Source organism: Lutra lutra, chromosome 5 (assembly GCF_902655055.1).
Source record: "Lutra lutra chromosome 5, mLutLut1.2, whole genome shotgun sequence".
Lineage (NCBI taxonomy): Eukaryota > Metazoa > Chordata > Mammalia > Carnivora > Mustelidae > Lutra > Lutra lutra.
This window is the reverse complement of record NC_062282.1, coordinates 133,843,603-133,857,069: the sequence shown is the minus strand read 5'-3', so window position 1 is coordinate 133,857,069 and position 13,467 is coordinate 133,843,603. Positions and strand designations below refer to the sequence as shown.

Genomic DNA, 13,467 nt, shown 5'->3' with positions numbered 1-13,467 from the left:
CTAACACATGCTGTTTCTTGTCTTGCTAATTTTGGCCATTCTAACTGGTGTGAGGTGGTATCTCAATGTGTTTTTTTTTTTTTTAAGATTTTATTTATTTATTTGACAGAAAGAAATCACAAGTAAGCAGAGAGGCAGGCAGAGAGAGAGGAGGAAGCAGGCTCCCTGCTGAGCAGAAAGCCCGATGTGGGGCTCAAACCCAGGACCTGGGATCATGACCTGAGCCAAAGGCAGCGGCTTATCCCACTGAGCCACCCAGGCACCCCCTCAATGTGGTTTTAATTTGAATCTCCCTGATGGCTAGTGATGATGAACATTTTTTCATGTGTCTGATAGCCATTTGTATGTCTTCATTGGAGAAGTATCTGTTCATATCTTCTGCCCATTTTTTGATATGATTATCTGTTTTGTGTGTGTTGAGTTTGAGAAGTTCTTTATAGATCCTGGATATCAACCTTTCTTTTATCACCCAGTTCTGCCTCATTTCCCCATTATTATTTGTATGGCCTTGTGATCTATTTTGTGTTGGCTGGAACAGCTGGAACTCCTTGGGCATCTCTCTCTCTCTCTTCTATCTCTAGCTCTGTAGTCTCTCCAATTTAGTGACTTCTGAGTTATTAGACTTCCTAAGTGGCAGCTAAGTGTTTCAAAGCTAGTATCTTGAGAAAGAGATCCAAATGGCAGCTCTATTGCCTTTTCTCATCTGGCATTTTATTGGTTAAAGCAGTCACAAGACCTACTCAGGTTCAAGGGGAAAGGGGTATAGATTTCACCTTTTTTTCTTTTTTTAGATTTCACTTCTTAATGGAAGGGGTGTCAAAGAATTTGTAAATATTTAACATTTAAATTTTTTAATATTTTAAAACCACAGTCAGGTCTTGGTGACAACAAATAGTTAATTGTAAGGCTTAATTGTAGCATGTAGACAAAAGCAAGATCTTCAAATTATGGTTTCTACCTTTTTAATATTTCAGAAGCTTTAAATATGCTTTATGCTTCCCTGGACCATGCTTCCTTTGATTATGATCATCTGCCTACCTTATTTTTTGTTGCGGAATCAGTTTTATACAGACTCTGTTGTGATGCATTACAAAAGACATACTTATATTCAGTTGAAATAAAGCTGATAAAGGTATGTTTTAAAATATTCTAAATATGTTTTAATTGCTACACATACTACATGTAGTTACATGACAGTTGTTTTAGGATCTAAACAGACCATTCGGTTTTATTATGGAACATTCTCTTATTTGGTAGTTTATTTTAATCTTCTTTAAATGTAGATAATACATTATTACTTGATATCCAAATGGAGGTAGTTTGGGAAAATATAATTTCACCAACTATGTAAGAAAATAATATATAATTAAGGTCAAGTTTATATGAATGTCTGCATATGTGTAACTTTTTTCTTTTCTATTTTAAATATTTTTAAATGCCACTTTCCATTTAAAAATGTCAACAGATAACCTTAACTAGTTGCCCAGTTTGAGAAGATGAGTTGTTCCCTCAGTATTATGTGTCATTTAGAGCCATAAGATGGGAAACTATCTTCATGGGGTGCATGTTTTATAAGGTCTTGGATGACAGATAGTTCTACTCCCTGTGATGATCATGGTTGCCCGTTGCAAAATTTATTATGAGTCAGAAAAATTTAGGTTAAGCAGTGGTTTTATTGCAAAGAAAATAAAGAAAAGCCAGAAGAAAAAAAATTTGAGAATATTTATTTTAGGATGTATGTATTTTAAGAATTACTTGCAAAAATTATTAAGTATTATTTGCAAGAAAAATTTCTTATTCAGTTTTGACTATGAACTGTAGAAACCAACCATAAAAATATTCATGACAGCCAGGGAATTTTTGGAAGATACTATATTTAACCCTTAGAAATCAAGCCTAGATATGCTCTGACATGTTTGGGAGTAGAAGACTTATGGAGACCAGGCACGATTCAGAGAGCACATAATAGAAATTGAATGTGTGAAGAACTGAGGCTTTGCATAGAAGAAGGATGGGAGAAGAGAGGCAAGATGTTCTCATGATGACTTTTTCTTCTTTTTCCTGTTTCCTTGTTTTATATATCTCCTATAATAATATAAAATAATATAAAATTTATATAAATTTTATCTATATAATTTTATAATATATGTATAAATTATATTAAAAATAATATAAAATTTTCTTCTTTTTCCTGTTTCCTTGTTTTATATATCTCCTATAATAATATAAGATTATTATAGAGATTTAAAAAGATATCTATATCTCTATATTAATGATAAAAGAATGACAGGAGAAACTTAAAGCAAGTCTGGCTCTTCTCCCCTTTTCTTCTCATTCCCTTTAGTGACCATTTTCCATTCATTGCCATTTATATTTCTGCTACCAATAAATGACTATAAAATAAAGTCTTAACCATTGCACAAATTAATTTATATATACTATGTCATTCATTTATTTTTAAAGATTTATTTATTTATTTTAAAGAGAGAGCACATGTGTGAGTGGAGGGGGGGAGGGGCAGATGGAGAGGTACTGAGGGAATTTCAAGTAGACTATCCACTGAACATGGAGCCCTATGTGGGCCTCAGTCCCACAACCTTGAGATCATGACCTGAAACCAGATGCTTAACCAACTGAGCTACCCAGGTGCCCCATCACTATGTCATTTATTTTTAAAAAGATTCCTATATCTTCTCATCTGACAGTTTAGACAATTTGCACAGGTTCACGTGATAGCTGTGAATACTTAGAACTTAACTTGCACAATGCCTTGCACAATGATCAGTGCTTTAGATGAACTAAACATATTAACTTATTTAATCCTTATAAAAATCCTAAAAGGTAAGTGCTATCATTGGCCATTATTTTACAGACTGTGACATAGAGAGTCTAAGTTTTTTTTTTTTAAGATTTTATTTATTTATTTGACAGACAGAGATCACAGGTAGGCAGAGAGGCAGGCAGAGAGAAAGAGAGAGAGGAGGAAGCAATCTCCCTGCTAAGCAGAGAGCCTGATGTGGGGCTCAATCCCAGGATCCTGGGATCATGACCTGAGTCAAAGGCAGAGGCTTTAACCCACTGAGCCACCCAGGTGCCCCGAGAGTCTAAGTTATTATTCAAGGTCTCAACAGAGAAGGTTTTGAAACCCAGTGGACTCTCAGCTATAATGCTATACATTTACCTTGGGTCTCAGATTTACTAATTTTAAAGTCTACTCCTTATTGTTCTAGATAATATAAATTAGCTAGTGGAAATAAGCATGCTCTATAAGTACCTTTGGTTTCAGACAAGAAGCCATTTCATTTATCCTTCTTGACTTTGTAGACTTTTTATTATATATCTAACAGTCAATTGGAAACCTCTATTTTGATCTTTTCTTTTTGATGGTATGCTATACTGACAGTACGCTATACTGGAAGTTATTGCTAGGGTAGCATCACCCACCTTCCTATGCACCATTTTTTGATAAAGTAGTATATAGTTCAGCATTATGAAGAGCCACAAATATTTGATTCGATAATATTATTTACTTTCACAATTTGTGTGCCTTCTTTCCTCATTATTTACCTCTGAGTGTAGAATCATCTTAAGTATCAAAGTCTACTTAACTGAAGTGTAGGGAATAACATATAACCAACAATAGTTTAATATATTTTTGATAGAAATATAGAGTGTTCTTCAAGCATCTGTAAAAAACCATGGAGCACATAATCAACCATTAAAATATAACAGATAATAAATATTATTCAGTATTTCTATTTCACTGTTAGATAATAGAGTCTGAAAAATTAAGAGAAGTAGTCATAGAAAGAGAAGGAAAGAAGGGTAGTAAGGAATAAAGGAAGGAAAGATGGGAGAGAGAAGAAAGAGGAATTAACAAGGAGAGATCCAGTTTAAGAGGCAAGCTCAAGCTGTCAAGCTACAGAAAGAATATGTACACAAATGAGACTTGAGGAAATATGCACAGAGGGTCCCAGAATATTTTAGAGATATAGAAAGGGAGATTTTTAAATAAAATTTAGGCTTTCAGAATATTATAGATGAAAGCTTATAAAACCATTTTCCCAAGCGTAGTTATAACAAGGGAGAGCCTCTGGATCAGGTGAAACTTACGAACAAATTGGGTATAATACAGTGATCATGCAAAGTGATCTGTTTTTCACGTATTTTTCTATTTTGTATGATGTGAAATTCTTTTTTTTTTAAGATTTTATTTATTTATTTGACAGACAGATCACAAGTAGGCAGAGAGGCAGACAGAGAGAGAGGGGGAAAGCAGGCTCCCTGCCAAGCAGAGAGCCCAATGTGGGGCTCGATCCCAGGACCCTGGGACCATGACCTGAGCCGAAGGCAGAGGCTTTAACCCACTGAGCCACCCAGGCGCCCCTGATGTGAAATTCTTGAACATGAATTTTCCTTTCAACATCCATCTCTAATCCTTGCAAATTATTTCCCTTTTGATTAATTTTCATCCATTGTCTATAACGAGGGGTATTTTATTTTAATATTCACACTTAGAATACTGCAGTATTCTTTTAAATGATATGACAATTTCCACTTCCCATCTAACTTCAATCTCTTAGAGAAGCATTGTACTTTATCAAAGTGGTCTGTATGAAGAGATCCCTTGGATATGCTTTATAAATGTTTTCTTTTTATTTAAATCTATAAATGGCAGATATTTATAATATATAGATACATTTATAAATATTGATGGTGCATTCTCAGAATTTATTTTACCAATAGAATTTTGTGATAAAAGTACTTGGAAATCTCTGCTGTAATAGAAAGTTCATGACTTTTGGTGCAGCACAGTCTTGGGCTCAAAGTTCAGTCATGCCACTTGTTTGTTAAATTGTCTTCCTTGGGGGCGCTTGGGTGGCTCAGTGGGTTAAGCTTCTGCCTTCGGCTCAGGTCATGATCTCAGGGTCCTGGGATCAAGCCTCGCATTGGGCCCCCTGCTCAGCGGGGAGCCTGCTTCCCCCCCTCTCTCTGCTTGCCTCTCTGCCTACTTATGATCTGTCTGTCAAATAAATGAATAAAATCTATAAAAAAATTGTCTTGGTTGAATCACTGAGACTTGTAGAATCATCTTTTTTACTTTATTATTATTATTTTCTATGTGTAGATCTGACAGTAGTACCCTGCATTGTTGTTAGGAGGATTTGGACTACATGTATCTTGATAGTGATATTGTTTTATTTGTTTTTTCCATAATCTTATGATTTAACAATGTAGGAATTTGTGTTCCATTTATTTCTCTAGTTTGTGGGTTTTTTCTCATATTCTGTGAAAATTTCACACATCATATTTTTGCAGATATTCCATTTTTTGTATTCTATGTAAAACAAGCTTGTTACACATGAAACTTCACAGAGGTAAGATAGTAGTGTTTATTTAACAATGACTTTTTTTCATAAGGGAATCCCAAACACAGTATTTCTCAAAACTAAAGAAATGTTTTTTAAACTGTTTTGACTGAGACTCATAGAAAGAAATATCTTTTGCATTGCAATCCAGCATACACATAATACACACTGATTTATATACCAAAACAAGGAACTGTGCAGTGTACTATGATACTTTCTTTTCCTTTCTTTTGTTTAAAAATCCCTTCTCAATTGATTTCATGAGTCACTTAAGGGGCATGGCTTGCAATTTGAAAAATACTGTTCTGTAGGACATGGAACAAAATAGCATTCAGTATTGGTCATTATATATAATGTAGAGGTGATTTATAAAACTTTCTTGGCTGAACCGGTATTTCAACCTTGATATAAATGTTTTAAAGTTATTTCAAAAGCACATAAGCTCAAGTGAGTTTGAAATTGTTTCATCAAAAGCAAATGTAATAATAAAATGGTTTAGTTTCCATATAGTTTCTAAACGTTTATTGATGCAACACAAAAATACTTTTTTCTTTTTCTTTTGACAGATTGGCTATTTGGTCTTCTTACGACTTTTTATATATTTCCTGCATGGTCACCTAGAAAGTTTTAAGCAACATTTATTTAGGCTTCAACCATATTTGTACGGTAGACTATCTTTTATTTTCTACACTTATAAATGTTTTATGTTGTGGTTTGAGTAGCTCGGACTATCACTATAAAGAACATAAGCTGTCTTTTATTTTTCATGAAAAGTAATAAGTACAGTATTGCAGAACACAGATTCTGGGCTAGACTGTGTGGGTTTTACTTTTAACTTTCCTACCTAACTAAGTGCATGACCTTGCTTGTGACTCCGTTTCCCTCATCTGTAATAATTTCTACCTTTCTAGATTTTAAGTTTAGTAAGGTAATACTAGTGACAATGTAGATGCCAAGCTAGAGTAAGAAGAGTGTGGATGCAGGGCACCAATTAGTTATGACATTAGTTGAGCAGGAGATGTTAAAGATCATGAACTTTTAAAATGGGAATGAGATAGAGTAGAATAGTTTTGAAAAATGTTGAGGAGGAAAAAGACACTAAATTTGATGATCAATTGAATGTAGGCTATATGTAAGGGAAAATGAGGAATTCCAGAGGAATCTAAAATTTTACATGTAGGTTTTACAAATACAGATTTTACAAATACATATAAATTTTACAAATACAGTCAAGATAATGGTACTCTACACTGAAAAAACCTTGAAGAATCATTGGACATGTTGAAATTTGAAGGTCACTCAGATATATATATACAGTGAGCAGTTGGAAATACAGATTTGGAACTAGGGAAATAAGCAAAGACTGGGATTCACTTATTTCATAGATACTGACGTAGATGATTTGATGGTCATCCATGTTATGATGGCTGAAATAAGCTTGGGATGGGAGGTATTGAGGGGGAGAAATTAATTCTAGGAAAAGGCTTGGGAAACATAAACATTTAGTAGATAATTGGAGTGCCATACATCAGTAAAGGGAAATAAAAGGGAGTAATGACATAGAAATCTCAAGAGGGGAGGTTCAAGAAGATCAACATCATCAAGAGCTATAGAAATCTTAAATAATAGGAAGTCTGAAAGTTGATGGGATTCTGTAAGCAGAATATCACTGTTGATCTTGGGAGGGTTCCCTTTGGAGAGGTGGAAGCAAAATTCAGATTGGAGGTAAACAAAGTACAGGGAAAGTTTAAGCATAAGACAGAGATGGTGAACTATTACAGAAAGCTTAGCTATACAGGGAAAGAGAGATAGATCAATAGTTTAGATGAAAAAACAAGGTCAAAAAGCAGTTGCACTTCTTTGTTTCTAATTTGGATGCCTTTTATTTCTTTTTCTTGCCTAATTGGTCCGGCTAGGACTTCCAGTATTATGTTGAATAAAAGTGGTGAGAATGGGCATCCTTATCTTGTTCCTGATCTTAGAGGAAAAGCTTTCAGCTTTTCACCCTTGAATATATATTAGCTGTGGATTTGTCATATGCAGCCTTTATTATATTGAGTTACATTCCCTCTATACCTGTTTTGTTGAGAGTTCTTTTAATTATAAATGGATGTTGATTTTTGTCACACACTTTTTCTTCATTTATTGAGATGATCATATGATTTTTAGCTTTCATTTTGTTAATGTGATGTATCACATTGACTGATTTAAGGATGTTAAACCATCCTGTGTCTCTGGAATAAATCCCACTTAATCATGGTGTATGAACTGTTTAATGTTTTGCTGGATTTGGTTTACTAATATTTCATTGGGGATTTTTAAATCTATGTTCATCAGGGTTATTGGCCTATAATTTTCTTTTCTTGTGGCATCCTTGTATGATTTTGGTAGGGTAATGTTGGTCTTGTAAAATGAGTTTGGAAGAGTTCCTTCAAAGCTCTTCTGTATTTTGAAAGAGTTTGAGAAGGAATGGTATTCTCTTTGAATGCTTGGTAGAATTCATCAGTGAATCTGTCTGGTTCTGGACTTTGTTTGTTGGGAGGTTTTGATTAGTGATTCAATCTCCTTACTAATAATCACTCTGTTCATATTTTCTGTTTTATCTTGATTCAGTCTTTTCAGTTTTATGTTCCTAATAATTTATCCATTTATTCTAGGCTGTCTAATTTGTTGGTGTATAATTTTTTCATAGCAGTCTCTTATGGTCTTTTGTATTTAATTTTTTTATCCCTTGTATTTCTATTGTAAAATGTCCCTTCATCTCTCTCTCTCTCTCTCTCTTTTAAAGATTTTATTTATTTGAGAGAGAGTAAAAGAGAGCATGAACAGGGTGGGGGCAGAGGGAGAAACAGGCCCTAAGCTGAGCAGAGAGCCTGATGTGGGGCTGGATCCAGAAACTCTGGGATCAAGACCCAAGCTGAAGGCAGATGCTTAACTGACTGAGCCATCCAGGTGCTCCATCTCTCTTCATTTCTGATTTTAGTAATGGCTTGTCAATTTGTATTTTCAAAAAACCTTTTTTTTTAGTTTTAAATAAACTTTTTTGGTTAATGGACTAAATAAAAAAAAACAAGGTCAAAAGAGGAAAAGATTAGTATGTTGTAGGATAAGAGATAGAGACTCAAGATACAAGAAAGGGAATATTTGGTGGAAAAAGTCATGGAGGAGGGAATAGGAGATAATAGTAGAAGTGTTTTGGAGACTGAGCAGTAAATTGCAACACTACTACAAATTCTGACAGTTTGAAACCAAGACAAGACTGTAGACTAGCAGAATAAGAATTTATGTCTGTCATATCACTTGTTTTGAATACTTCATACATTATAATCCTCTTTTTAACTCCTCCCTGTGTTCAGCATAGTGACTCATCAAATAATCAGATGATAGTGGCAAATAAATTTTGAAAAATTTAAATAAAATTTCAACATCTCACATTAGCTTGTTATTGTAGATCTATCCCAAGAACACCAATAACTTTGTTTCATATAAGGATAAAATCCCTAGATTTTACCCTTCTATCAAATACTGTTAAGTAGAGCCTTAGCAACATAATGATTTTTACCTGGGGCCATTAGCATCTGCTTCCTCTCCATATAGCCATCCAGTAAAAGAGTAGTTATTATCATTTTTTTCAACTGTCAATAGATTGAAATTCAAAAATTGTCTAAAAGTTTACAAAAAGAACAACATAAAGATAATTCTATTAAATACCACCTAGTGTTATGTTGACATAATTGTAGCTATACTTAAAATATATTCTTTAAAATAATCAACAGCAATAACATCTTGAAAATGAATAAAACTGGAGAATGTAGTGTTAACAGTGATGATTTGTTTGTAGGATTACAGTTTCTAAGTATCTATTATGAATAGAGTATGTTTAAACTCACCTGGAAGTTTCCAACCATTGTTGTGCGGTAACTATACTTAATTGGACATTTGACCATTATGCAATTGCTGTTCTGAATTATATTAACTCTTAGGTATTATTTACCTTGTAGTTTCCTATTATGCCAGCAGGGGTCATATGTAACATGTAAATCTTAGATGGGGAAATGTATAGCAGTTTCAACATCTAAGAATTGAATTTAATTATATTTTAGTAACTAAAAGACAAATGAAATACAATGCAAGATACTAATGAAATATTTATCACAAATAATTTTTCTTACAATAGCACTTTGTTTCTCTGGAGACTCATATCACAAGTATCCAAACATCTTTTCAAATGTGCAATTCATTCTGAAAACCATGGAAATTATATACAAAAGAGAACTCCTTTCTGGATCAATTTTTAGCCCTGTGGAAAACAAGAAAAGCCATAAGAACATAGATTCTGATATGGTGAGTATATCCTAGTGCATAATGAGTCCGATAATATTGATATGATTAAGTAAATGTGCTTGCCGATACTGTAACATTATTGAAGATGAGGTTAGCTGGTGGTTGGGGTAGGGCAAGAGGTTCAAATAGCAAAAACACTAAACCATATGTACATTTTCTGGACAGCAGTTAATAGTATTAGTAGTAAGACATCAATATACACCACTACTACTTTAAATAATGTCATAATACCTTTTTCCTTATAGATTTCATCTCAGCTGTATAATTGTTTCCAATTATAACAATGTAATTTAGATTAACTTATAAATGAGGATTTTAAGATATTATATTTTTATTAAAAGGAAAGTTCATAAAGTACAGGCTATTAATGACAGCAATTATAATATGTGATGCTTCCATAACTCATATGTAGTAACATTTAAAATGCTATTAAAGTCTACTGAAGTGTTTTTAAATGGTTCAGAATTGAGGAAATAAAATAATCCCTAGTATGGTGAAAAATTGTTTTTTAATTTCTAACTTGGATATTAGTGATCAACATTAAACTGTCCCAATCATGGAATTCCTTGGTATGTAATAAACTATGTATTATGCAAATAGAGCTACAGTGAGCCATATAATTGTTCACATACATTATAGGCTGATATATCTCAAAAAACAAACTTTAATCTCTGGGTCATATGTATTTCCTTCTCTCACATATACTCCAAAAGAAAGCAGCAAACACCTTCCCGAAGAAGACATATAAATGGCCGACAAACACATGAAAAAAATACTCAACATCACTTGGCATCAAGGATGTACAAATCAAAACCACAATGAGATACCATCTCACATGGGTCAGAATGGCTAAATTAACAACTCAGGAAACAACAGATGTAGGCAAGGATGTGGAGAAAGGGGAATCCTCTTACACTGTTGGTGGGAATGCCAACTGGGGCAGCCACTCTGGAAAACAGTATGGAGCTTCCTCAAAAAATTTAATAGAGCTACTCTACAACCCAGCAATTGCACTTCTAGGTATTTATCCAAAGGATACAAATGTACCAATTCAGAGGGGCACATGCACCCCAATGTTTAAAGCAGCAATGTCCACAATAGTCAAACTATCGAAAGAGCCCTAATGTTCATTGTATATAACTAGAGTGGAATATTACTCAGCCATCAAAAAGCTATTACTTGGCAATAATGAAATCTTGCCACTTGCAACAACATGGATGGAACTAGAGGGTATTAGGCTAAGTGAAATAAGTCAGAGAAAGACAAATACCATATGATTTCACTCATATGTGGAAGTTAAGAAACAAAACAGATGAACAGAGGGGAAGGGAAGGAAAAATAAAATAAGATGAAAACAGAGAGGGAGGCAAACCGTAAGATACTTTTAACTATAGGAAACAAACTGAGGGTTGCTGAAGGGGAGCTGGCTGGAGGGATTGGGTAATTGTGTAATGGACATGAAGGAGGGCACTTGAAGTAATGAGTGGTGTTGTTTGCAGCTGATGAATCACTAAATTCTACCTCTGAAATTATTATATTTTTTAAAAAAGAAGATGCTATCTAAAAAACAAAAGAAGAGATCTATGTTCTTATCACTCTTGCTGTACAAAAGCTACAAGGAAATGGAAGGTTCCTGCAGTACAGCTTCGCCTGAGCTGGAAGGGGCAAAATGTCAACACATGAGAAGAATGTATCTGCTTAGGGGTGCCTGGGTGGCTCAGTTAGTTAAGTGTTAGCCTCTTGGTTTTGGCTTAGGTCATAGAGCCCCATGTCCGTCTCTCTGCTCAGCACAGAGTTGTCTTGTCCATCTCTGTTTCTGCCCACCCTGGCCCCACTCTGTCCCTCAGTCTTGAGCTCTCTCTCTCTCTCAAATAAATAAATTTTTAAAAATTAAAAAAAAAATTCTGCTTAGTGTGGGACAAGTGACTAAGTCTGTGCCTTTTTCCACGAAGAACAAAGAGCATAGTTTCAATCTTTTCTAAGTTCTATTTTAGCTCTATACCTCTGATTCTGTGAGGGGATTATAACAGATTTTAGCATATCAGATTTATTGTTCTCCGTTTTCTCCTCTCATTCCCACACAATAGAAAGAATTGGAAAGGTAGTGTAGCCACAATGCTGCTAAAATTTCTGGTTCAGATAACTAATTCAGTGCTTGATTACATGTTTGAACATTGTTCCCCAGTTTCAGCTCAATTTCTTGAGTATAGCTTAGTCTAAGCCAGCCTTTCCTGTTCAGTTGAGTACTTACCCATTCAGTACCCATCTCTCTCACCTACTGGGAGAAGACAGGAAGAATCAGGAAAATGGGAGTATAAACAATACATCTGTATTCATCCCCCTCCTTTTTTTTTTTTAAAGATTTTATTTATTTATTTGACAGAGAGAGATCACAAGTAGGCAGAGAGGCAGACAGAGAGAGAGAGGGAAGCAGACTCCCTGCTGAGCAGAGAGCCCGATGCGGGGCTCGATCCCAGGACCCTGAGATCATGACCTGAGCCGAAGGCAGCGGCTCAACCCACTGAGCCACCCAGGCACCCCAATCCCCCTCCTTTTTTTGTTACTGACATGCCACATTGGAAGATTTGAGGATTTATTCCTATAGCCCTCATTCTCCGGTAATGCTAAAAGGTCCGTGACAGCATATTTTGACCACTGCAAAATACTTTGTTTTTAGTATACTTATCTGCATTGGAGTAAAAGCACAAGCATTTAATTTGTTTTCCAAGTGCTGCCATAAAATTGCTGAAAAGTTAAAGAATTCCGTAGGATATACATGTTAGGATACATACAGTATGGGTGTTGGTTCAATTTAAGCATAGGAAATTTCCTTTCCCTGGTGCTAGAACCCATTTCTTCTTTTAATATCCTTCAAAGCTGATCCAGACGCAAGGTTTCCATTGACTTTGACAAATGGTGCACTTTAATTAGCTCTATGGCTTTCAGAGCCAGAACACTGGATTGAGTTTTCCACTCTGTATGTTACTCACTAGCAGAGCTGAATTTGCTGAGTACAGTTGTCCCATGAAAATAACAACATGGTTTTTTGGAGATAGTAGATGAAGGTCAACTGAAATGTGGTAGACCCTTTACTAAATAGCTGCATCTGTCCTAAAGTACAAGTAGTTTTCTGAAATCTAGGAAACACACAGAGTTTACATTCAAGTGTGATTAGCAGTCTCATCCTCTAATGCTTTAAGTACTCGGGAAGCCAAAGTCATCTAAATGTGGGACATTTGGTGCTATACTGCAGTATTATGGTTACTAAGATTGGGTTAGATTGAGACACAGGTTCTTTAAAATTAGAAGCATTATTCTATGATTCATATCCTATTATCTAAGTTGCACATTTGTGTTAAGAGGTCCTTTTATGACAATGTCAACCAACCCCCAGATGATTGAAAACAAGGGTGAAGCTCAAAAAGCTATCCCTGAACAGCCAAAATACATCCCATCCTTCAAGGCTCATTTCTGTTTTAAAAGAGCATCTGGTCTGATATTCAGAGCTTGTGTACTCAAATTTGTATAAAATTCAAGCTGATGTGGATATCTGAAATTTCAGCCAACACTAGGTTAATAGCACTTTTGTAGGTAGACTTCTCAAAATACATATTGTACAAGTTGTAACTGATAGCTTGTTAAAGGACATAATTGAGAGGTTGGGGCCACTGGTTGACTCATGAGCTGGACCTGGGAAATCCAAGGTTTCTCCCTGGGATGCATGTTCTGCTCACTCTTCTCACAGCTGGAGCCA

At 34.9% G+C, this 13,467-nt stretch overlaps 1 protein-coding gene across 3 annotated transcripts in view; it reads left to right on the top strand.

Moving 5' to 3' along the window:
- The window catches only part of TMEM232 (transmembrane protein 232), a 280,919-nt gene that overhangs the window by 28,202 nt on the left and 239,250 nt on the right, over positions 1 to 13,467 (top strand). For all 3 annotated transcript variants that reach the window (XM_047730557.1, XM_047730556.1, XM_047730558.1), the window contains 3 exons: positions 975 to 1,132; positions 5,936 to 6,035; positions 9,547 to 9,713. In XM_047730557.1, the coding sequence (XP_047586513.1) occupies positions 975 to 1,132; positions 5,936 to 6,035; positions 9,547 to 9,713 (425 nt within the window). The remainder of the gene's footprint in view (positions 1 to 974; positions 1,133 to 5,935; positions 6,036 to 9,546; positions 9,714 to 13,467) is intronic.